Genomic DNA, 24755 nt, shown 5'->3' with positions numbered 1-24755 from the left:
AAATGCAAACTCCCCTTTAAAAAAAAATACTATTCAGAATACATTCTGCCTTGGATTAATTTGTTTCTAAGGAAAGAAGCTCCCAGAGAAAATCCCATTCTGTTCTTTCCTAGCACTTTCATGCTGGACAGTGATGCTGCACTGCAGCTCTGCATTGAAACCCTCCTGCTCCAGAATTCAAACACAAATGATGTTGAAGATGACTCTGCAGAAAGCAGTGAGAGGCAACCTCATTCCACATTACTTGCTAGAGCACTAAAAATAATCCCTCTGCTGAACAGCACCAAACACCTGGTCATGAGCCTCAGTGGAATATTGTTCAAGGTAAAAAAAAATATAAAATAAAACAAAAAACCAACACAGCCACATCCCTGGAATCTGCATCTAATAATTGCTGCATGCCACTTGAATGACAGAGGAATAATTCCACAGAAACTGAAAAGGTTGTGTTTTTTCACATTTTCTTAACTTGTAAATGTTAAAATTGAGTTTTTTGCTTCTCTACAAAGGAAATGACAGCCACATTTCTAATTCTCAAAAGAGAGGCAGGAGTCTTTTATCCCCACTTCCCTTAAAAACTGACCAGCCAGAAAATCAAAAAAGTAATTTCTAAATACACTGGAAGAGTTCTACATTAAAAATAGATGGGGGTTAAAAATTATATATTGGGGGTATTTCTGTTTGGTTGGGGTTTGATTTTGTATTTTGGAGAGCTGGGGTTTTTTTGTGGGATGACTTTTTTGGGGTTTGTTTTATTTTGTTTCCTGCACTTATTGTTTGGTCTTTCTGCAAAACTCTGATGTCTTTTTTTAGGATTTAAGAAAGGGTTTTAGAGATTTATGTCATGATGCTTATATCAACATAACACTGAAGAAACAGTAATTGGTATTAAAATTGGAAAAAAAAATCAACATACTTGAATGTTCTTATAAGACAAATTGTGTAAGATCTTATAAAACATTATTCTTTTGAACAGCTGGATCCTTATGACTATGAAACACTGGAAATTGTCCTGAGAGTGATCCAAAGTGCTGATGAGAAGAACACCAGCATCCAGCTGAGCCAGGTGTGTCCAGATGTGTGACCTTAAAAATGGCATCTCAATCCTGCTTTGTTTATTTATTAATGGATCTATTCAGCACTGTTGAAATTAAATTAATTATTCCATGTACACACCTTTCCCTCAGAAAACAGCCTTAAAAAATTATTTCTGGTAATTTCTCTGATTTATATTTTTTTTTCCCCCTAGGCTTTGAGCCTCCTCAAACACCTGAAGTCTTACACCAGGATTTCTCCTCCAGTGGACCTGGAGCACCAATATGTTCTGGAGCAGATGATTCCCCTGGCTCCAGCTGCTCACACCAGGCTGCCCTTTCACCTGCTGTTCTTCAGGACTCCCCAGTGTTTCTGGAACATTATTTGTAAGTTCAGGATCTCAAATTCCCTTTCTCTGCTCTCTCTGACCTTCAAAGTGCCCCAGTTTATGTTGTATTTTAACTCTAATTCTTCATTAATGCAGTTTTCATCCCAACTGCTCCTAAAGCACTTCTTGTGCTCCCCAGTTGCTGCCCAGAGGAGCTAAGAGGATAAATACAGTGCAGGATTTGTCCTCAAATTGTTGCCTAGCACCTCCAAAATTTATCCCCATATCCCCCTTCCAGCCCAGAGGGGATAATGAGGATCAGATCCTTTCTCTCCCATTGGAGGTCCCCATCCACCAGTAAACTCAGAGTGCTTCATTACACAGAGGGAGCTGCCAGTGGATTGTGAGACTCTCACAGGCAACTTTTCCTTTTCAGCTGCAGAGCTCAGTGAGGAAACCTTCCCAACCCTCCTGCTGATTTCCAAACTAATGAAGGTACAGTAACAGCCTGAAGGAATTCATTTCAATATTATTCCCCCACACCCCAATAAAAGAAATTTCCATTTTTCTTTTGCGTGATGTTGGCCTCACTGTAGAAGCTCTGACAATTCCCATCTACTTTACACTTGTCCAGGTTTCCCTGGATACTTTCCACATGTCTGCAGTTCGACATGTCTTTGAGAAAAAACTGAAACCAAAAATATTCGAAATGCGAAGCAGTGGCTGCACCTCCATTGTTAACAAGGAAACCATGAAAACTGTGCAGGCCCTTCAGTCCTACCTGCTGGCCATTGTCAATCCAGAGTGGGCTGTGGCCATGGCTCACAAGATTGCCCAGGAATTCCCCACAGGTCAGTGGCAAAGGGGTGGGGAAGGATTGGGACAAGCAGAGCAAGGTGGGAGCAGACATTTGTTCACTGATCCTGAATAACACCCAGCAAAGCTGGAGCATGGAAATGAATTCATCTCCTGCATCCAGTTTGGAGCAATAGCTTGGAAAAACCCATTTGATATCACAGCATCACCATCAAATCCTTTTCCCTCTCTTTTTGTAGAATCATAGAAAGGCTTTAAGGTCCTTCCAGCCCAAACCTGGACACCTTCCATTAAACCAGGTTGCTCCATCCACCCTGGCCCTGTTTCCTGACAGAGGTTTCTCCATGTCCACACCATCTTCAGACAAGTTTTCTACCAAGAGTCAATATTTCAGCCCAATTTAATCCCTTTCTCTGCTATTTGAATCCAAATACATAATATCTTTTGCTCTTTAGACATAAAAGTTTTCCTAATATTTTAAATAGATGCTAATTTTTTTTAATTCTTCAAAATAAAATGGATGTAGTATATAGTGTAAGAAGGATTAATGAAAACTTAATTTATTTACTTCTTTCCCTTCCTTATTTTTTTTAAATAATTTAAAAGGTCCTGACCATATCCAGGCACTGAAATTCTGTCTCTACCTGGCTGAGAAGTGGCTGAAGAGCACTACAGCTAAGGTAATGGGAACTGCTTGCCAGATTATTGTGAAGTCATTACAAAAATCACAAAATATTTATATTTGTATTTAAATTTTTGGTGTTTTAGGCAGTGATGTGTAAACTGCACCATAACCAACCCTGATATGGGAAATACTTTTGGGGAAGTGACCCCCAGAAGAATCCCCTCTGTCCTGGAACATTCTGCAAAAATCAGGCTGAGTGTTCTTGGAGCTTGGACAAACAATGAGCAGTTTTAGGGAGAATAATTTGTTCCTTCTCCTGTTGGGTGCATTTTTCTTGCTGCAGGAGAATGAGGTGGAATCTGATCCAGTTTGATCAATAACATTATTAATTTTTGCTTACAGCTCCAAGACTCTTTAGCTCTTTGCAGGGTTAGATATAAAGAAAATCTGCTTTCACTTGATGCTCAGGCTTGTTTTCACATGGTTTCCTTTCACAGGGAAAGGTGAATAAGAATCTCAGCTTTGATTAAAAACCTCAAACTTCCTATGGAGCTGTTGAGGCACAAAGAACCCTAAATAGTTTTCTGTGCTAAGTCCCATGATCAGAGAGAATTATGCCAAAATTAAACTGAAATTTGAGCAGCCAAAAGTTTTAATATCAATCTTTTTTTCTTCTACATTTTACCTCAATTCTCTTTATTTTACCTACTTGTACATATTTTATTTGGCTCTTCCACAGCATAGCTTTGCAATTTTTCAAAATCCCTTTCCTAGCTAGAGCAATGTGGTTAATCCTCTCTGTCTGCAGAAAAAACCCTGTGGGTGCAGGTGTGGGGACACCTCTGAAGAGCAGACCCTGCTGTCCAGTCTGTAAAAAGATGATTTTTCTTGTGCTTTTGAGTAAAAAAGGCTTTTTAATGTAAAACTCTGGTGTTTTGCTAAAGGATGAGCCACATGGGAAAGCAGAAGTCCTGCAGAGGAATTTATACTCGCAGTATAAGAGAGCAGCAACAGAAAATGTCCTGATAACAAATAACCTGAACACTGGGGAGCATCTAAAATCCATTGGGAAACCAGCAAATCTGATTGTGTTACTGTATGAACACCACAGCATAGACCAGAGGTTCCAAAATCCAGCTGGCAGAGATTACCCAGGTGAGTTTGAGCAAAGAGAAGCCCTTTAAAAACCCAAATTCTGGTATGGAAATAACATTTTCTTCACCTTTTCCTGTAGATATCCACATGGCAGCCAAGGAGATTGCTGAGATTAACAGCTTGGACATGAACAAAATTTGTGACAAGCTGCTGGCCAAATGGCTGTGTCCAAGCACACCACCCCCAGGGGTAAGAAACTTTGGGGCTGGATTATATAAATTATAGAAAATATAATTATATAAAATATGGGCTTTTTTTCCTCCACTTGTTCAAAAAACATGAGGTTATTCTGTACAAAGTGCCTGTAGTACTCATGATTGTATTTCAGATTTCAGTAAATCCCTAACATAGCACAGCAGTGTCTGGGGTGAGAAGGATTTGAAATGTTTTTCCTTCTCTCTGTGTAAATTCAAACCTTCCCTTTAGTGCAGCCAGCCTGAAGGGGAAAGCAGCTGTAAATACATCAGCCTCATCAAACACTGCTGTAAGCAGGGCTATGACCCAGCTATTTATCCAAACTCATCCAAATTTTCATTTCTTTTTAAAGAAAACCCAAGAAATCTTTGGAGATGTGCAGGAGGATGAAGAGCTCCGAAGGTGTGTGTGTTCTCTTACCTATAATGGGGTGAATTATTTTTAACTCACCAGTTAAAAATGGCCTTTTCAAGAAACCTGACAGTGGTGTGTGATTCAGAGCTCACTGTTCTTATTTTTACTTTCTGCTGACATCACTTTTGAATCATCCCATATTTATTTATACCACAAAACCCCATTGACAATAACTTACATCTGTAAGTTTTTAAGAGTAGCTTTTTGGAGGTTTTCCCCTCCTTTTTCACATGCTTGCTCTCTTTCTGACAGTGAAATATTCCCATTTAAATGACAGTTGATGTGCTGTATTTCAGTAGCTGTTCCTGCATTAAAACCAAACCCATTTTTTAGGGTGATTTACCTGCTCCAGTCTCGCCCTATGGATTACAGTTCAAGGATGCTTTTTGCAATTACAACATCTGACACATCTGTGAGTGGCTAAATTCTTGTTTTAGCTTTTTATCTCTTATTAAAATCAAAAGCTGTCTGCTTTTCTACAAGAGCTTTTGGCCTTTGCCTGTGTTTTGGATGGTTTGTGATTTATTTGAGCTGTGTTTTCCTCCCTTCACCAACTTTGCTTAAAACTGATTTTCATTGAATTTTGCTATTAACTCAAGAGCAGCCCTTGAACTCTGGTTTTTCTAAACCTATTGCTGATATTATCTGAAACAACTCCATGAAACATTTGCTAGAGTGTCCTTAAGCTGCTGTAAGACATTGGCTCACTTTGGGTGGAAAGAAAGCAGAGTGGTAAAATTGTTTCAGCAGAACCTTAACCTCCAGTTTTCCCACACCTAATTACATTTGTGCTACAATAATCACAGATATTTCATATAGAATACAAATATTTTTGTTATAATAATGACAAATATTTTTCTTGCCTGTATTAACAATCTGAAATCTAGAAAACCAGAGGGTTTCATACACCTGGGATGATCTTTTCCAGCTGTTCAGGCAGTAGTGGTGACTTTGGGACTGTGTTTTCCCCCTCAGCCCTTTGGTGACAGCCAGCTGACCTTTGCTCACAGGACCAGAGCCTTCAGGTGTTTGCTCTACCTGGCAGACACCAGCACTGTGGAATCACTCTTCAAGAAACCCATTGAGAAAGTCAAGTAAGAGGAATTTTTTTACATATTAAAGGACATTTTTCAGTGTTATCCTGAACTTGGATATGTGGATTAAATTGAATTATAAACATCACTTAACTCCTGCTTTTTTTATTTTCACAGGTATTTTCTGAAGTGCTGCATTTATCTGGCAGAGTTTGAGATCCTGAATATTCCATACACTTATGAATCATTCCACAAGAGCCCCAAGGAAGGGATGATTAAAGGGCTGTGGAAGAACCACAGTCACGAACCCAGGGTAGGATTTTTAAATCCTTTCTAAATTTTGTTACACGCTCTGAATTTACACCTCTCAGCCTTTTCTAAACATTTTTCTTCAATGTACTCTGGAAATTACAGATAAAAGCTTTACCCTTTCTACAGTTAGAAAATAAAATACCACATTTAGGTGGTTTAGGTTTTGTTCCTCCCATGTGTGCAATAATTTTGGAAGTGGCTTGGAAAGGTTTGAGGATGATGAATTTCTGTTAAAATGCAGCAAATCCTTGCTCCCCTTCAGGCTGTGAGACTGGTGACAGAGCTGAGTTTGGAATACCAAGTCTATGATCCCCAGCTCTGGAATGGCCTCCTACAGAAACTCCTGGGCTTCAACATGGTAAGGAATTTTTTAAGGATAAAACTCAGCAGCAAGGGAAGAAAAAGGTTGGGTTTATCCAGTGATCTGTGAAGAACAGGATAGATACAGAAACTATAAACCATTGTTGCTCTGAGATACTGAACTGGTGATGATTTGAGGAATTTGAATTTTGATCTTAAATTGTTATACTTTGATTTTTTTAAAAGCCTTTCAGAATAAATGCTATAATAATAAATTGAAGTTTTTCTTCATATTATTATCAATTTATAACGTAATAGGCACATTCCTGTCTGCAAATCTACACAAACTGTGCACACATGTATTTCCATATGTGTACATACACACATGAGCCCTAAAATGTATTTCTGATGATGGAAATCCTGATTGCTGCCGTTCAGAATCCTAATTGCCTGTGACTGTCAGACATTATGGAAAATTGCTGCAGCTGAGGAGGTAACAGATGTACCTGGCAGTGGGGTTGATAATTTAATTCACTAAACTACAAAGCAAATTTCTATAGGTGTCAAAGGAACACAGGTGCCTTGAGAAACTCTAAATTTGCATCCTGCAGGCAAAACAAGCTAAATTTGGCAATAATGTACAGTTTGCTGTAAATTACTGCCAAATCTTCAGAAACACCCAAGAATTTGAATTTTTTTCTTCCAGATTCAGTATCTAAGGAGAGTTTTGGTTGCAATTACTGGGATTCCTTCATTATGGGAGGTAAGCAAATATTGTCTGGCTCCTCATCTTTTTCTTCACCTGACAGAAATTTGGAGCATTTTTGTATCAGCCATGAAAAGATTCTTTTTGAATTGCTATTTTTCCTATGACAGTATATCAGTAAACATTGGATAGAATATATATATATTTATATATGTTTACTATATCAGTAACCATTGGACAGAATCAGTCAGAGTATTCCTAAATCTCTGAGCTAAGAAAAGCAACATTAGGGACTAAATCAGGATAAATAAAAAGGAGTATTGACAGGTTTCCTCCAGGTGCAGGGGGTCAGGGTGTCTGTGTTTGTTACACATTTGGTTACCCCTGGTTTTGGCTGTAACTCAAAAATAAACTTTGTTGCCCTCAGATTCCCAGCTTCAGCCGGGCCTGGCGCAGCGTGGTCCTGTCCCCCTTCCTCACAGGTAGGGCTGCACTCCCTGCCCTGCTCCTGGAGTAACCTGCTTGTAGATTTACTCCACCTTGTTCTGTTTCTCTCTCTCTCAGCCTCGTGCCCACCGAGTCCCAGGCAGCTGCAGGAGTGCAGGGAGGGCTTTGTGCTCCTGCTCAGGTGAGGCCCCAGCCCTGCCCCTGAACTTTCTGTGCATGAGGCAGACCTGCACTGCCTTTGCAGTGTGAACAGCTCATTCTTTCCTTATTTCAGTACCTCAGTACTCTGACTTGCTCTAAACACCCACCTGTGCTCAGAGAGCCCGACTTGAACCAAAGGTAGCTGGGAAATAAATTAGGTTTTGGTTGGGAAGGACCCTGAAGGTTATCTGGAGAGGGATCCTACACTGCTGTGCACACACATCTGTGCCAAAGCTCTGCTCTGGGCAGGTGGGCACCAACTGCCCTCAAAATGGGCTGCTTAAAAGAGAAACTGGAGGTGAGATTTGGGGTTTTGGAAAATCCTCATGGTTTTGTATTCAGTGAAACTTCAATTTGCTTGGCCACTTCTGGCATTAATGTGAGGCAGAAATGTGTTGTCCTACCTGACTCCCAAATCTCAGGGCAGGTTTGCTGACAACTCTGAGCAAAACTGCCCTGAGATCTTCCTCCTGATCCCCTGCAGGTGTCCTGTCCTGGCTGACCTGGATATTGTTGGAATTGCTAAACAATACACCCAGCTGGACCTGCCAGCTTTTGCCCTGGGCTGCCTCTTGGTCACTCCTCACTCTGAGAAGAGAGAGCAGCAAATTCAGGTAAATCTGAAGTTTTGTGTCCTCTCTCTGCAAGGGAAATATCCTAAAGCAGTTCCTGCTCACCAGAGCAGTCAGAGGGGAATTCCAGTTAACTTCAACACATCCCTGCTGATAAATGCTCAACATCTGCCACCCTCAAAGGCTTCTGAAGGGATCATGTGAACACTTCCTCCTTTTTCTTTAAAAACTTCAGTCATCCCCAGTGGCTTTGTCATCTGACTCTGCCTTTAGAGCATTTGAGGATGTTTTATGAGATCCCACCCATTAAGCACATGGGAAAAAAAACCAAAAAAAACCCAGTAAAACCCAAGCCAGACAAGATAGTAATAAAAGCACTGAATGCTGCTTTGGAAGGGTGTTGAGTTGAAAGCCCCTGACTTCCAAGGAAGATGTTTGATGTGCACCAGCTCTGATAGAAACCTTCTGCCTTACAGCCATGTCCTCACCATCCATGAACCCTGACATTTTCCCTGCTCCTCTCATTTGTTTCCATTAATTTCTGCTCTGCATCGTTCTCCCAGATGAAGCATTAGAGGCTGTTCCCATATTTGCCACCAGCAAACTGGGACCAGTAAAGGCACCTGAAATTCTTTCACTTCCAATCATTAAAGTTCCTCTCAGAAAGGTTTCCCCAAATCACAGCTGCAGTGTAAGACACAACCTGCTGGCAATGAGTCAAACAATCCTCTGACAGCTACAGCAAAACACCATTTCAGAGAGTTCAAAGCAACACTTTCAGTCCAAGCACACAGATCCTGGTTTGGTAATTCTGTATTTGCACCTAAAATTTCAAAAGAATTCGGAATAAATCAAATATTTCTTCTGAAGGGAGTGTTCCTGCTTTAATCAATCACAGAATAATAATGTTTTGTAACTTATTTTCACAAGGGTTTGTTATCAACCTGTAAGAAAGAAACTGTGCTGCAGCAATTGGATGAACACATGGACACTGGAGAACTGGTAGCATTTGCTTCCCAGGTGAATAAACCAAATTTACTTCACTTTCCTTTGACTTGGAGGTTTTTTTGATAGAAAAGTGTTCACAGAACCTTCTCTCTCCTCTGATCTTGCCCAGCCTTACTTGACTTTGAATGCTCAAAAATGTAGAATACTTGTAAAATGTATTTTTATTTATGTTGTTCAGCTGAGAAAATTCTTGTGCATACCCAGTGCCACATTCTGGGCTATCCCTGTTTGGAGGGCAGCAGAACCACCTTGTTTTTCCTGAATAAATATTTGAGGCTAAAAGGCCAAAGGGTTCAGGAAACTGCACTTTTGCTTTGCCTTGAGCTGCCTCCTCATGGCCAAGTTTAACTCACTTCCCTCTCTGAATCTGGGATCAGTTTCCATAAAATCTGCCATTTCACAGCACTTAGTAAAATGTAAAAACCCCCCTATTCTCTATAGAGTCCAATATGAAAACTATGAGCTCTTTCCATTCAAAAGTAAAATCTCATTTGTCTAAAATATCAACACTTCTCATTACTAACACTTAAATCCACAGATCAGCTCTTTGGTTTTGGACAGTATCATCAATGAGAAGCTCTATGAACAGTTCTGGAAAACCAAATATTATCCACTGCTAAAGCAACACCTGATAAACACACACAGAATAAAAGAGCTGGTGGATTATTTTGCCAAAAACAACTGGTAAGTTAATAAATTGTAAAAAAACAGCTGTAACTGGTAGCAATTGCAGGAATTAAATCTCAGCTTTGTTTGAAGTCATGAAGACTTTTTAATGCTTAGTCCCCAAGGATATTTAAGTATTGCTAAGTTAATAAAGAAATAAACTTCACCTCACTAGGACAGACTTTTACAGCCATTCAAGACCAAGTAACAGATTGTTAAGCCTGGACTAGCAGCAGATCAAATGCACTAAAACAGAAGCAACCAGAGTGAAATAATCAAAACCTTGACCTTACCTTTAGGTGAATGCAGCTCAGGCATCAGAGAGTCGCAACTTCAGCAATAAAAAAACACTCAGAAAAAATAAATGAGCTGCCTGTACTGAAGGCTTGAGAATTGGTGGTTCTGCCATGAAGTTTTCAGGAACTAAAAGCCCTTTTTGTGCTCCACTTAAATCACAGAGGGGCTGGGCTGGGCCCCACTCACCTGGGGACTCAGAGCACCTGAGGAGCACCTGGGGCTCCTCTCACACCTGGGCACACTCAGAGCCAGCCCTGGCACTGCAGGGCACTGATCCCACACTCAGACAGGGACAGGAACCAAGAAACATTGAAATTCTGTATTTATGGATTTTATTAACAGCCCCAATGAAAAGCCAGGCTTGTTTTCTGTGCTGGGAAATGACAGGGCCCATCTGACTTCAAGCTATGGGATCATACTTTGGTTTTTTGCTTCTATTGTAAAAATTTTTGGCTTTTTAGAGAGTTTAATTTGACAAAGTTGATCCAATTTTGCCTCTTACAGCCTTGATGATGCAACAGCCCTGATTCAAGAGTATCAAAAGAAATGTGGAAACCCTGCTGTGGCAGATGTCTCAGCATCTCATCTTCTGCAGGTAAAACAAACCATCTCTGTTCCTCAGGCAGTATTTTCTCCTTTTTCTCTAAAGATTTGCACCCAACTTCTTGCAAAAATACTTTTTAGCTGATCTACTTTAGTAACATATACTGTATATAATAAAATATTTGTTTATTAATTCAAATAATTCATTTTACCTGAACCACACCTGTGTCCTGGATCCCATCCCATTCTCCCAAGCCCTGTTAATGTTGTTCTTTGACCTTCCAGATGTACCTGAATGCATCAGAGGGGTCCTGTGTCCTGGAAGTGCCATAAATTGGGTTGAGATTTCCCCTTTTCCCTCCTCCCTGTCCTGCAGGAGGTTGGGCTGTGCATTCACAACATCAGACCAAAACCCCAAAGCTTTAACCAGGAGCATCCACAACCTCTCCACATTTTCCAGCTGTTCTAGGCTGCTTCTCCTCCATTCTCCACCCCACACAAACAGTTCAGACTCAGCAGAATTTCCTGTTTGGAGTCATCAGTTCTTACTCAGCACTTTAACTTTGGGAAGGAGTGAAGTTTATTTCCTTCTGCATTTCCCCATGTTCAGTCCTGCTGTCAGGACCTCTCTGAGATGTCACCCACAGCAACAGAACTTTGCCATCACTGTGATAAACTTTTCTAAAACTGCAGGGGCTGTGGTTCATGTAAAATACTTTGTGGACAAATTTTAAGTGTAACTTTACAAACTTATGTATCAATTTTGGCCTTATAATCAAAACAAATAAGCTTGTGTGTCAATTTTAGCCTTACAATGTAAATTAAAAAGAAATAAACTTATGCATCTATTTGGCCCCTTACAATATTCTATAAAGCTCTTACTTATGAGTTTGTCAATAAATTGATGTTCCAGTCAATGGAATTCCCTGAATTTCACATGCCAAGGTTTTCTTTTCAACTTTGCTCTGACTGCATGAAGTGCAATTAGCCAGAGGTTTTTGAGACACCAGCCTGAAATGTCTTTTTGTCCAGGGCAAAGCAAATTTATTTGGAATAGAAATGAGTTACTCAGCTCATGACACAGAAAGAAGGGTGATGGAAAAATCGCTGATGGAAAAATCATAATCCAAAGGCCAAGGAAACTGCCCCATCCTAAACATTCTGCTGGGGGAGGCAAAGATAAAAATCTGTTTTGTTGGAAAGTTACAGCAGTTGTGAGAAAGGGGAGCTGTTAAATCCATTCAGGTCCCTGCAGCTGTGGGAACAGAGCAGCCACAGGGTGCTGCTCCTGGAACAACCCAGATTTATCCTCAGCAGCTTTAAGAGTCACATGGAATTCCACAGAGATGGAATTCCATCACTGACAGCTCTGTGCATGGAGCAAAGAGCAAAACAAAAAGAAATGGGGTGTCAGATGTGAGCACAAATAAAGGAAAACCTCTCCTCACTGGTTATGGATTGAATGAGATCACTCAGGGAAGCACAGGGAGAGCTGAAAGTGCTTTGATCAGAGAAAGACTCAAACTCTACTGAAATCACAAGGTAATTGTAATCCTTCCAGAGTCTATCAAACATTTTAGTCCTTGAGCTTAGCTGAGAATGTTAAATTGAGACAATTAAACAGAAACTGGATTCTGGAGCAAACCCAGCCTGGTCCCAGAGCCCTCAATCTCTGTTCCAGCCCTGTCCCAGCATCCCTTGGAAGGGGAACCCCAAACCTCCACAACTGCTGCATTCCTCCCCAACAACACTCACCAGGCTCAGCTTTTCTATGAAGTGCAGTTTATTACATTAAGGAACAGTATTCAGACAGTTATCTTCATGGAATATTTTACAAATCATACAGAGAAAAGCAAACACAAGGTTGTTTAAATTCATGACAAGAAGTTACATTTTTGAGCTGTTAGAGACAGTGCAGGGCTGTAAACGAGCAAGCAAGTTTGCAACTTGCAGTTCAGAAGGAGATGGTAAAAATACCAGACAAGCAAAAACATTTTTTAGGATTTCTTGTACTCAATTCTTTCTACCTTCACATCATCTCCAATTAGTTGATAGACATATGTAACTACTGTAGAAGCCTGGATGTCCATCAGCACAAATGAAGGAATGATGTTGCTGGAAAGAGAGGAAACAATTCACAGTGATTGTGTGTCTAAAACCCCCTTAGTGTTTTACCACTATTCAGCAGAAACCACTTCAAGAAAAATGGGAATTAATTCTGTAAGTACTGCACAGAGATCTGAGGCTTTGAGCATTTCATGTTTCAGTCCAGATGAGCAAGTACAGCTGTGTAAGTTATAATAACTGTCCTCTCCCTGGCATTTAAATCAGAAATATTAACCCTCAGGAGTTTGTAGTTCAGTTTTTTACAAAAAAAACCCAAAAACAACAAACCAAAAAAATGCCCCCAATATTCACTTACTTCTCTAAGGCATGGTAGGCTCCTGTAGCTGATCCTGGGTTGATATAGAATTTATTTTCATGTTCAAATGCCTCAAATTTGTGTGTGTGCCCCGAAATGAGGATGTCCACATCGAACTGCCTCTGGAGCAGGGCCAGGCTGGCCATGTCACCCCAGGGGATCACCTGATGGCCATGAATCAGCCCAATCTTGAACTGTCCAACAGTCACAACCTTCTGCTCAGGATAATTCAGGTTCTAAAAATAAAGAAAATATTAGAGAGATTTCTATTTAAACCCAACCCTATTGCACCACCCAGAAGGGGAGAGCTCAGGAACTCACTCCATCATTTTTACTTGAATGAACTCCAAATGTAAAAACCTTAAAGGACACCCCAAAAGCCCAGCCATTACCTCATCAAAGTCCCCTCTGACAACATGGACATCCCCAGCCAGGGTCTTGAGGTAGTCATAGGTGTCCTTGGTGCAGAGGTTCCCCGTGCACAGGATGTGCTGGATCTTGCCAGGCACCAGCAGCTTCTTGAACTTGGCCGGGAGGCTGTTACAGCGATGGGGGATGTGCAGGTCACCCAGCACCAGCACCAACTGCGGGGACACACAGGGGACAGGGGGGACACAGGGACACAGAGGGGACACAGGGACAGAGGGGACACAGGGGGGACACAGAGGGGACACAGGGACAGAGGGGACACAGAGGGGACACAGGGACAGAGAGAGAGGGAGGACAGAGGAGACAGGGACAGAGAGGGGACACAGGGACAGAGAGAGAGGGGGGACAGAGGAGACACAGGGACAGACAGGGGACACAGGGACAGAGAGGGGACACACAGGGACACAGAGGGGACACACAGGGACAGACAGGGGACACAGGGACAGAGGGACAGAGAGAGGGGACACAGAGAGAGGGGGGACACACAGGGACAGAGAGGGGACACAGAGAGGGGACACAGGGACACAGAGAGGGGACACACAGGGAGAGAAAGGGGACAGACAGGGACAGAGAGAGTGGGGACACACAGGGACAGAGAGAGAGAAGGGACACACAGAGAGAGAGAACACACAGGGACAGAGAGGGGACACCCAGGGACAGAGAGAGAAGGGACAAAAGAGGGGACACAGGGACAGACAGGGAGACAGAGAGAGGGGACACACAGGGCTTAGGGCACAGCCAGCACTGCAGTGTCCCCTGCAGTGTCCCCAGCCTGGCACTTGGACCCAAAGCTGCTGCAGTGGGGATGGGATGGGGATGGGATTTTGCTCCACCAGGGGCTTTGCCAGGCCATGAGCAGAGGGGGCTTTACAACCAGAATTATTTGTGGTTTGTTGCTGAAGGCCAACACTGCAATAGTTGCACTGTTAACACTTTCCTGTTGCATTACCTGATGTATTTTACACAAATTTGGGAGCTGCAATAAACCATCCCACTGTTTTTTCTCTCTCAGACCTGGCTAAACTGCAGCCACTTCTCTTAAAAAAAAATCTCTTCATCCAAATTTCTTTCCCCTTACTAAAAAAAAAAAAAAAAAAAAAAAATATTTTTAAAAAGCAGCAAATTTGCAGCAAGTGTTAAAAGCTGGCCAGAAGAGGAAGCATGTTCAGAGTCCTCATGGTAGAAACCACTGAAAAACTGAATAAGACTAAAAAAATCCAACAAAATAGAAACAGGGCACTGCAGAGAGGCCAATCCAGGCCACTGCCACCACCTCTATATATTTACAGTTTCAGATGCCAGAATAAAAATGTAGTGAAGGGCTTCAAAATCAAGGACTGAGATGATGCAAGGCGATGGCTTTAAATCTGCAAATAAAGCAATAATGCAAGCAACACAGGGCAAATTAATTGTGCAAAAAGGGCATGAGAAGCTTTGTAAAGCAGGGAATGTTATGGCACTGCTCTGGGCAAACCCTGGGTCTGGAGACACTCAAGGAATGGCTCCAAATTAAAGAGATTTTTATCTTTCCCTTCAGGTTAGTGAGGCAGTTCCTAAAGGACACCCTCAAATGTGTTTGTAAAGGACACAGCCCAGATTTATTTCTAGAAATAAATATAACTAGGGTAGGAAATTGTATTTTTAAAGATTTTTTCCCTCATGGGTTTTTAGGCCATGAGGCTAACAGTCCTCAAGAAGGCAGAGGGAGCTTGGGGGGTATTTTTGACTGATTTAGGGGTTTTTTTAGATTAAGAACATCTCAGTGCCACCATCAAACCCATCTGGAGACAGATGGTTGATGGTATTGGTAATGCAATACAAAAGCTTTTTAATCAATAAGTGACCAATACAAAATAAAACCAAGAGGGGAAAAAATGACATTTTTGATGGTCTTTGATGAGTAACAAGTGGGTAACAATGATTTGGATTAATAAGTGACAATAGATAGATTGATTACTGCTGCCTGAGGGATTTCAGTGTGCAGTACCAGTTCTGTATTTGATGTTTAACAAAATTAATAAAATTATCCTGCCACTCACACCCCACTGAGCCTGCAGTGTGTGCTCTCAGCACAGACTGATGCCAGCCCCACACTTGCCCAAAATCCCCATTTCAGCTCCCATTCATTGCAGTAGCCAAACAGCACTGCAGGGTTTAATCACCACACCTATTTAGAGCTTAAAGCAGCAGAGAAAAATTATAAAAAACCTGAATTTTGGGTGTGAAACCCCTAAGTTGATGGGAGCCAGCTGCCAGTGGCTCGGAGGAACACGAGGAGCCTTTCCCTTGCCGGGTGTTTTAGGAGAGCCAAGGAGTGACTTACTCTGTGCCCAGCCTGGTGGGAATGGAGGAGTTGATTGCAGGGCATGAGAAACAGGGCGGAACATGATCAATGTTAAACGAGAGAAGCAACAGAAAAGAAAACACAGCCAAATGAACGGGCAAATCATAATTAATGAATTGTCGATGTTATGAAAGAAGCGTTAAATAATTAAAAAAAAAATAATGCGATTACGATGAAATTAAATTATAAAAGGAGCTCCTGCAGTCACGGCGCGGCCCTCACTCCCCTGGGGGCCTCGCCTCAGCTGGGGCCGCCCTCCCGCCCGCTCTCCCGCAGCTCGGGGGGTCGGGCCCGGCTGCTGTGGCCGTGCCGGGGGTCCCGGTGTGCCCGGGCGGTCCCGGGGTCCCCCCGCTCTCACCATGGCGCCCGCTCCGCTCCGGCCCTCCCGGAACCGCCCGGCGCCGCCCCCGCTACGGCGCCTGCGAAGAGACAACAGAGCGCCGAGCGCGGCCGTGCCGCGTTCCGCCGGCTGGGGTTTTACACAGGTGAAACGAGAGTTGTGCCCAAAACGAGCCGGTAATGACGAGAGAGGGACAAACACTGATTATTTATTTATTTATTTGTTTGTTTGTTTGTTTGTTTGTTTGTTTGTTTGTTTGTTTCAGAGCTGCGCAAGCCTGGGCGCTCCGTGGTCTTCCACAAACCAAGAACCCCACTACCAATTCTTTTTACTATTTATGCATTTTAGGAAACAAAAAGATTGATGTTCATTGGCTACAAGATACATAGTTACATTTTTAATTAGTGTTCTATTGTTAATGATTCTCTTGCTTCCCATGCTCAGCTCTTCTCTTCTTTTGGGTCAGGGGCGTTTCCCGGCTCTGTCCCTGGGCTGGTGCTGCTGAGGGCAGCCCCGATCTCCGCTCTGGGGCAGGGGCAGCACCCGGGGAGCGGCTGGAGCTGTGTCAGGGGGGTTCAGGTTGGATATCAGTGAAAGGTTCTCCCTCAGGAGTTGCTGGGCACTGCCCAGGGAATGGGCACGGCCTGGGGGCTGCCAGGGCTCCAGGAGAGGCTGGACGATGCTCTCAGGAACGCACAGGGTGGGATTGTCGGGTGTCTGTGCAGGGCCAGGGGTTGGGCTGAAGATATCTGCGGGTAACTCGTGACAATCCCTAATTCCACAATTCCACAATTCCACAATTCCACAATATCCAGGTTCCACATCCGAGGCTCCGCGCCGCGCGCGCCCCTCCCTCACGGCGCTTCCCGCCCTCCGCGGCCGTGAGGGGAGTGGGGGGGCGGCCGTGAGGGGAGGGAGGGGCGGCCATGAAGTGCGTGATCGGGGGGGCGCAGCTCCGAGGTACCGGGGCCCGGGAGCCCGGCACGCGGGGGAATCGGAACGCGGCACCCCCGGCACTGCCCTGAGCGGAACACGAGCCCCGGGAGCGGGGCGGGGGATCCGCCTCTCCCTCATCGCGGCGGGGTCGGGCGCTGTGCGCGTCTGGGGCCTGTTCGGATGGGTAGGGTTTGGGGACAGCCAGGGGGACACGCCAGGCTCCGTGTCCCCTGTGCACCTCCAGGACACAGCTCCGCTCCATTCTGTGGGAAAAGCTGCTCCGCCGCTGCCGCAGGGCCTCTGCTGAGCTCCGCTGTGTTCTCAGGATTTCATCTTTCCACATGTCCCTTTGCTTCTCAGGCTTTCCCCCTGCTAAATGTCATTTCTAGCCCCGGTGGAGTTTTGTCTGTTTGACCTAATTTGTGGTAATTCCAGGCACTGCAAAGGAACGTCCAAGGTGCCTCATCAGAGGCAGCGTTCCAAAACATTGAGGGTTTGGATAATTAAAATTTTAATTAAATGGAAAAAATAACAGTTTCCACCATCCATTTTCTTTCAAATGTATAAGAAATTTGTAATGCTTCCTCTTGGATTATTCAGGAGAAAGTGTAGTGCCACCTTTTAATCTTTTTATTTTAATTTGGAATGCGTATTGCAGTGTTTTCTTTCCCTGGCAGTGTTTGGAAGAGCAATACATGCCATAGCACGGATCAGTGATGAATTTTGGTTTGACCCCCTAGAAAAAGGTGTAAGTGAATTTTATTTCTTCTAAATTAAAAGTCTTTATTATAAGCCCAATATTTATCCAATTGGATATTGTGTTTTTCCACAGGTACCTTTCAGTCCATCACATTCTCAGCTCCCTCCGCTTTCATTATGGACACATGCCATGTTTTCTGTGATTTTAATTATTGTGGAAGATTTTGTTCCTACTCTGCCCTAAGATCCTTTGATTTTTTGCTGTCCAGGACATCTGGATTAATGCCAGGGGGTTCAGTTCTGTTGTCACAGGTCACAAGGTTTGGATTTTGTACCACACAGGAGCTGCCTCTCAAAACAACGTTTTGTACTGTTGTGACTCAACAGGAAGAACACATCCATTAATGCTTCTCATTAATCAAACACCATTTCCAGCAGAATTAGTGATTTCTCCAGAGGTTCCTTAGGTAAAAGTGATCAGCTCTCCTTGGCTCACTGGGAGGATGGAAAATCACAAGTGGAGATATTTGGTTTTATACCTGGGGGATTTTTGAGGTGTCTTTGCTCATCTGTATAGATCATGTCCCTCAAATGCCTTAAACACAAGCTGAGCTCTGGGTCTTTGGGTAACTCAATTATTTTTATTTTAAAAAATTAAATAAAATAAAAATACATATTTTAAGTTTGTAAAAATAATTTTGAGATGTAAATTTCCAAGTTTTGGCACTGAAGCTCAGAGGAGGCTCTTTTTAAAAGGTTCAAGTTTTGAGTTAATAAATTATTTTACTTCTGTTCCCTCAGTGGTTGGAGTCAGTGATGTTGGAGTTCTTTTCCAGCCCTAATAACTCTGTGATTCCATTTCCAGCCCTAATGACTCTGTGATTCCATTTCCAGCTTGCCTTAAGATCAGTGAATTCCTCGAGGTCAGCATATGCCTGTGTCTTCTTCTCATCCATGTTTTTCCAGCATTACTGCTGGACAGCTGGGACCCAGCCCTGTCAGAAGGAGAAGCAACTGTCCCTCCCCTGTAAATTGATAATTAAGGTACATTTTAGTGAGTTGTTACACACAGCAGCAAATTAACCCAATTTCAGAGTGAGGATCAGCCTGGGCTCTCCCAGTGTCCCCAGAGCAGTTTGGGGGAGCCTTTAGAGCAGCAGTTTGAGATAAACCAGGGTACAAACCCAGGGAAATTCTGTTTCTTGCAAAGCTGCTCAGAGGGTAACCTCTGCACTGATTTCATTTTTGTTTTTCAGTCAGTTCTCCCTGTGTTTAGATGTGTCAATGTGCTGGAGAGGAATGTAGAGAGATGCAGCATCTGCAGCAGCCCCAGTGAGCAGCACATCACCTTCCAGCTGCTCTGCAGGCACGGTGAGCTCACACAAACCACAATTAATGCCATCATCATCATCATCATCATCATCATCACAGCTCTGCCCCCCTCAGCCCGGCAGCACTGGGGGTGTTCATGAGCCTTTGCAGAATTCCTGGATAATCCTCATCTCCCCCAGGGCTGTGCTGTGCTGCAGGCAGGGTTTGTGTGCCACTGATCCAGTGGCGTCACTGCTGTGGGTAATACACTGAATTATGTGTGCAGAGAGCTGAGCCCCTCAGCACATCCTTAGCCAGAGATCTGCAGGGCTTGAGTTCTGCATTCCCCTCCCATTTCTGTTATTTTACCAGTTAATTACTGGGGCTGTTTCCCACCCTGCATTTGTTGGTTTATTTCTTGTGCATCCTTTAAAAACTCAGATTCTGTCCAGGCACAACTAATGGGATGGAGGGAGTGTAGGATGGCAGGTGGATTCTTTCCTGTTTGTGGTGAGTTATTTCCATATAGCTGGGCTAAGTCACTTGGTTACTTCCTCTACTGAACAATTAATATTAAAAAAAAAAAAAAAAAAAAAAAAAAAAAAACAAACTAAAATTACAGCCAAGCACTGATTTTTGTTCATTTCCTTCATACTCAGGTGTTGTAAAAACCTACAACCTGACATTTCAGGAGTGTGATCCCTTGCAGGCTGTTTTTGCAAAGCACATGTGTCCAAACATTCTTAAAGTCCAATCCAGGTAACAAACACAGAAATATTTTTTTGAGTTTTAATTTCTAATGTAACAAATGCTAAAAAGTCATAGATAGAATGATTTCAGTGTTGAATGACATTTTACAGGCTGCTGGCTGATGTGATGATCCACTTCCCAAGCAGTCAGGAAGAAATAACCCTGTCAGTAACTCCAATGAAAGTTTGTTTCAAGAGTTACACTGAGGAAGACACTGGTAAGGAAATTCAAAATGTGAACCAATACTTGGGATTTTAACTTTTTTTTTTTTGAGGTGAACTCCAGGGATAATAACTGTCACGACATAAATGTGGGATGAGTTTTATGGCTGAATGACATTTTAAACAGAACATTATAGAGAGAGATTTTAAGTCATGCTGCCACCCTCTGGTTTTAATAAATTAAATCAATTTAAATAAATTGAAACATCTTCCTGGTGTCAGTGGCAGATCTCAGACTGAGCAGCCAATTGAAATAAATTATGCCACTTGCTGTAGGCTTTGAAAGAGGTAATTACTGTGCTGCAAGAGCAGCAGCCTGGCAACTGCCAGGAAAAAGGGGATAATTTCATGTTTTAAAAAGAACTATTTAAATCTGAATACCACAATTATAGAATTGATATCATTAGAGAGGATATTTCAGTCTGAGGACAGCACAGAGTGTCAGCAAGCCCTGCACTGTTCGGCCACGGTCACATCTCCAGGAGGGGGAGAAGGAGATTCTTGGGGGGTGACTCCAATTTTGAAGATGAAATTGTGGTTTGGAAGTAGAGGTTCTTGTGTATCATGTAATAAAGAGATGATTTTCATGTTTGTGACCAAAGCTGGGGGAATGACCTGGGAAGAGCTCAGGGCTGGGAACAGGCTGAGAGAAGGATCAAGGGGCAGGAACTGGCTGGGGTGAAACAGGGCAAATAAAGAAATTGCATTTTGAATGACACATCTGGTGATTTTAGAAACATTCACTTACCAGGACTATTGTAAGAAATGAAGAAATGGTACAAGTGTGAAGAGATCCCAAGAGCCCAGGGAGGGAAGGGAGGGAGGGCAGTGAGAGGTGCTGAGAATCTCCCTGGCTGCAGCACCTCTGTGTGCTGTGAGTCCCTCAGCTGCCATGGCCTGGGGCTTCCACAGCAATCAAACCCCGGCCACAGGCACAGGGAGCCTCTGACAAGGGCCTGAGTGAACTCTGGGAGATAAAACAGAGCAGAGGAGGGGAAGAGTGGGAACAGCCTGGAGCACTTCCTGCTGTGGGATTTCTCTGAGCTCTCCAGGACTGCCACATGCCAGGAATTTGCCCCTCTCACTTTCTCCTCACACACCCAGGAGTCACCTCATGGTAACAAAAACATGAATACCTGAAAGTGAACAGCCAATTTCCTGCTGCCACTTTCCTGTGTCAGGAAAAGATTGTGATTTAAAACAAAGAGCCTCTGTCCCCCTCCATTGTGCTCTGGTGATTGTCAGTAATTTTGATTAATCTCTTCAAGTCACACTGGGCTTTGGGCTTCCCATCCATGCAACAATAGCAGCTGGGAATGCTGTTTGTGATGGGTGCCTGTGCAAGGAGCAGGTCTGCAAGAACAGCAGCAGCTGTTAGGTTAGCTCACACAGAGAACATGGAGTAGGTTCTGTTAAAATCCATTCAAATCTATCCAGTGTACTGCAAATAAATTGAGGCTTTAACTTAATTCTAATATGCATATAAGCTAAACATTTATTGATATTAGCCACTATAAAAACACAATTATTTGTTCAAACATTGCTTATGTAAAACCTCAGGGTCACAATCACAGCTTTGTTGAGTTCAAACTTCACTGCTGTGAGTGCCTGACTTTGTTGTTATCTCAAACAGACTTTTCAAGGACAATGCTTACTGAGATACAGCTCAGTCCAGAGGAATTTGACTACTTTCAAGTTGGAGTAGATTCTGAAGTGACATTTTGCCTTAAAGAACTGAGGGTAAAGTAAGAATTTCTCTAGGAAGAAAACCCATTTCTCATTAATTTGCCTGACTGGACCCACAGGACATGGGATGGTCACTGTGGAATGGCCCTGGGCTGTGCCCCACCAGCCCTGACTGCAGCAGGGTTTCACCACCTGGGTGAGATCAGCTTTAAACCCCAGGGTCCTTTGAAAGGCAAACAAAACTTCTGAAACAGAGATGAGGTTTCTGTGCTGGGCAAGGGAAAGCATCGTGACCAGGGGAGTTCTCCATGCAGAACCTCCTGTGGCAAAGCTCTGGCAGGGAAGGACAGAAACCATTCTTAGAAGCAGCAGCATTTTCCCTCTTTTTGCCAGTAAACAGCAGCTGGGATAAACTTCCATTCCAGAATCAGTGTTCTGGTTTAACTTTCCCTTCACCCCACCCTTCTGTGCAGGGGCTGCTGGCGTTCTCTGAAGCCACGAGCGTCCCTGTGTCCGTGCACTTCGCCAGGAGCGGCAGGTACTGCCCTGCTGGGCCTGCAGGCACCAGTGAGCACTGAGCTCAACATCTCAAACCCAGAGCCATTTCTGACCTGCACTCCAGTTTGTAATTCCATATAAACACTGAACTGCAGCTCCTCAAACATCTCAAACCCAGAGCCATTCCTAACCTGCACTCCAGTTTGTAATTCCATATAAACACTGAACTGCAGCTCCTCAAACATCTCAAACCCAGAGCCATTCCTAACCTGCACTCCAGTTTGTAATTCCATATAAACACTGAACTGCAGGTTCATCTCAAACATCTCAAACCCAAAGCCATTTCTGACCTGCACTCCAGTTTGCAATTCCATATAAACACTGAACCCAGGCATGGGCACTGCCAAGGCAGCTGTGCTGACTGAGGAGCTCCTGTGTATAAATTACCTGGACACCTGAGGCTCCCAGTCCCCTGCAGGCAATGATTTATTTATTTAGCACCTTAAAGAAACAATACATTTTCTGAATAAATATAATTTTAATAATTACATATTTAATGCTATCATTTGACTCTGACACTGCACAGCATTTGCTGCTTGGAGCAGTGAGATCTGTTACAGGAGCCCCTCTCATTCCTCAGCAGCAAACACAGGAGATTTTCAGCTTTTTAATTCCATGGGTGGAATCAGTATCTGTAATTCCCTGTGCTGTTTGCTCTCACTCCTTGTGTTCAGACCCATTGCTTTCAGCATTGAGGACCTGCTGCTGGAGGCCAGCTTTATCCTGGCTACCCTGTGTGAGGCTGAGAGGGAGGCAGCTTCCCCAGAGCCTGCCTGCTGCCCACGGCCCCGGGACAGGTAACGGGGGCTGAGGGGGCACGTGGCCTTAAGGGGGTGAAAAACTCAGCTTTTCATAGGAAAACTGAACTGCAGGGTTCAGGAACATCTCAGCAGCACAGCAGCACTAAGGGGGTGCAGAGAGAGCATTCTGTACAATTCTGCTGCTTTCTCATCTCCTCAGGGTCTGGGTGCAGCAGGAGGGAACCTGCTGAGAATCCCCTCTAAAGCTGTAATCTTTCCCCAAACAGAAAATCAGGATATTCCATTTAACACAAAGCCAGCTCTAACCTGCTCTACTCTGTCCAATCCAGCTCGAGGACTGGCATGGATAAATCTGACCAGAGCTCCATGGATGGAGCCAGCAATGAAGTCACAGCCACTTCCAAAAAGCCACAGCAGAAGGGAAACACTCCAAGCATGGACCCTGCAAAACCCCCAAGTGCTCTGGCAAAACAAGAGGTAAAAAACATTCCCAGAGGCAGTGAGAGGGATGAGCCAGGCAGAGCAGGAGAGGCCACAGAGGCTCCTCAGGCCAAGGTGAGGGAACTCCCCACAGTGCCAGCACTGGAACCCCACAGCTGCTGCTGGGCTGAGCACCCCACGTGCACTGGGGGCTTCAGTGGCATCAGTGTCACAGCAGCACAGCTGGAAAACCCCAGCACAGCTGGAAACACTCCTGTGGGGCAGGGGGGTTTCACTGGGAAACGCTGCTGGCTCAGAAAGATCTTAGAGTGGCAAAAGCTTCACAAATAATTAATGCCCAAATTCTGTATCACAGAATTCTTACCTGTACAAATATTGCATTTTCCAGTTCCACTCCATGTTCTTCGGAGCTGTCTCTTACAAGGACAAGGCCATTGGTGACACCTTCCAGAGTCTGGTGACAGCCAGTGACACTGAGGAGGAGCTGGGTGCCCTGCAGAGCTCCCCAGTTCTGTAGTGCAGGGCCTGGGGTGCAAGGACAGACAGTGGGGAGCAGCCAGGAGGGAAGGGCAGGCCAGGCCCAGCCTTTGTCACTGGTGCTGTGACCCAGCAGCACAGAACGTTCTGGAACTCTCAGTGCTCTTGTAATGGCACAAATTTAGGTCACGACTGACTCTGTTGAGGTTTGTGTGTTGTGCAGGAACTGCTGGGGGCTCTGCCCTCAGAGCACTCTCACTGGAGAGAGGCTCAGTTTGAATCCAAGCTCTGTTACCACATCAGGCACGTGAAGCTGCTGTTCTGGTTAAGGGAGAACTCAGGGTTTTACAGGTTCTCTAGAACCAGCCTTTAACTGCAAAACCAAAGTTGTCACAGGACTGCATTTAAAAAATAAAGGTTTGTGTTTGAGACTCGCATTATTTTTTTCTTTCCCTGTATCTCTCCCAGCACACATCAGGGGCAGTGCAGCGTTTCCAAAGTCACACTGAACACAACACTGAAATTCCCAGTCAATTAAAGGATCCTTATCTGTCTGCCAGGCTGCTGCAGAAGGCGTTGGGTGTCACCCAGGTGTGGCTGAGAGCAGGGCAGGGAGGTCACAGTGACAGCCCAGCCCCCCCGGCCTGGCTGTGCCTCTGTGCCACCAACCACATCCCCACATCGACAAACAGAGGGTTTGCAGGCAACTTGACTTTAAAAAGCACA

General features: G+C 43.9%; 3 protein-coding genes across 4 annotated transcripts in view; 2 read left to right on the top strand and 1 right to left on the bottom strand.

Moving 5' to 3' along the window:
* KNTC1 (kinetochore associated 1) overlaps nucleotides 1–11502 on the top strand; it is a 34860-nt gene extending 23358 nt beyond the window's left edge. The window contains exons 44-64 of the mRNA XM_058816522.1: nucleotides 114–324; nucleotides 977–1066; nucleotides 1250–1421; nucleotides 1800–1858; nucleotides 1998–2214; nucleotides 2786–2859; nucleotides 3749–3959; nucleotides 4039–4148; nucleotides 4507–4556; nucleotides 4902–4980; nucleotides 5544–5662; nucleotides 5780–5915; nucleotides 6177–6272; nucleotides 6921–6977; nucleotides 7348–7402; nucleotides 7485–7548; nucleotides 8053–8182; nucleotides 9071–9160; nucleotides 9687–9832; nucleotides 10616–10706; nucleotides 10940–11502. Of these exons, the coding sequence (XP_058672505.1) occupies nucleotides 114–324; nucleotides 977–1066; nucleotides 1250–1421; nucleotides 1800–1858; nucleotides 1998–2214; nucleotides 2786–2859; nucleotides 3749–3959; nucleotides 4039–4148; nucleotides 4507–4556; nucleotides 4902–4980; nucleotides 5544–5662; nucleotides 5780–5915; nucleotides 6177–6272; nucleotides 6921–6977; nucleotides 7348–7402; nucleotides 7485–7548; nucleotides 8053–8182; nucleotides 9071–9160; nucleotides 9687–9832; nucleotides 10616–10706; nucleotides 10940–10987 (2305 nt within the window). The 3' untranslated portion in view covers nucleotides 10988–11502. The remainder of the gene's footprint in view (nucleotides 1–113; nucleotides 325–976; nucleotides 1067–1249; nucleotides 1422–1799; nucleotides 1859–1997; nucleotides 2215–2785; nucleotides 2860–3748; nucleotides 3960–4038; nucleotides 4149–4506; nucleotides 4557–4901; nucleotides 4981–5543; nucleotides 5663–5779; nucleotides 5916–6176; nucleotides 6273–6920; nucleotides 6978–7347; nucleotides 7403–7484; nucleotides 7549–8052; nucleotides 8183–9070; nucleotides 9161–9686; nucleotides 9833–10615; nucleotides 10707–10939) is intronic.
* A 272-nt stretch (nucleotides 11503–11774) lies between these two features.
* Nucleotides 11775–16256, bottom strand: VPS29 (VPS29 retromer complex component). 2 transcript variants are annotated; one of them, XM_058816781.1, is made up of 4 exons: nucleotides 15829–15888; nucleotides 13469–13660; nucleotides 13077–13312; nucleotides 11775–12769 (listed from the first exon to the last, which is right to left on the bottom strand). In XM_058816781.1, exons 1-4 carry the CDS (start codon nucleotides 15871–15873, stop codon nucleotides 12652–12654), a joined length of 591 nt encoding a protein of 196 aa, XP_058672764.1. In that variant the 5' UTR covers nucleotides 15874–15888; the 3' UTR covers nucleotides 11775–12651. The 2 variants fall into 2 exon arrangements, with proteins under 2 accessions (XP_058672764.1, XP_058672765.1); XM_058816782.1 differs by lacking the exon at nucleotides 15829–15888 and adding an exon at nucleotides 16208–16256 and having other exon boundaries at nucleotides 11776–12769.
* Nucleotides 16257–17115: 859 nt separating this feature from the next.
* Nucleotides 17116–24187, top strand: RAD9B (RAD9 checkpoint clamp component B). Its single transcript, XM_058816865.1, is given in 13 exon segments — nucleotides 17116–17149; nucleotides 17803–17873; nucleotides 18719–18868; nucleotides 19081–19195; nucleotides 19795–19894; nucleotides 19996–20102; nucleotides 21740–21846; nucleotides 22266–22330; nucleotides 23025–23147; nucleotides 23441–23724; nucleotides 23727–23756; nucleotides 23759–23841; nucleotides 23843–24187. Coding segments are annotated over 13 exon segments (1440 nt in total). The 3' UTR covers nucleotides 24014–24187.
* The last annotated feature ends 568 nt before the right edge of the window (nucleotides 24188–24755 follow it).

Source organism: Ammospiza caudacuta, chromosome 18 (genome assembly GCF_027887145.1).
Source record: "Ammospiza caudacuta isolate bAmmCau1 chromosome 18, bAmmCau1.pri, whole genome shotgun sequence".
NCBI classification, from domain to species: domain Eukaryota; kingdom Metazoa; phylum Chordata; class Aves; order Passeriformes; family Passerellidae; genus Ammospiza; species Ammospiza caudacuta.
Note: the sequence above shows the minus strand (reverse complement) of the source record. Positions and strands in the feature narration are given on the sequence as shown.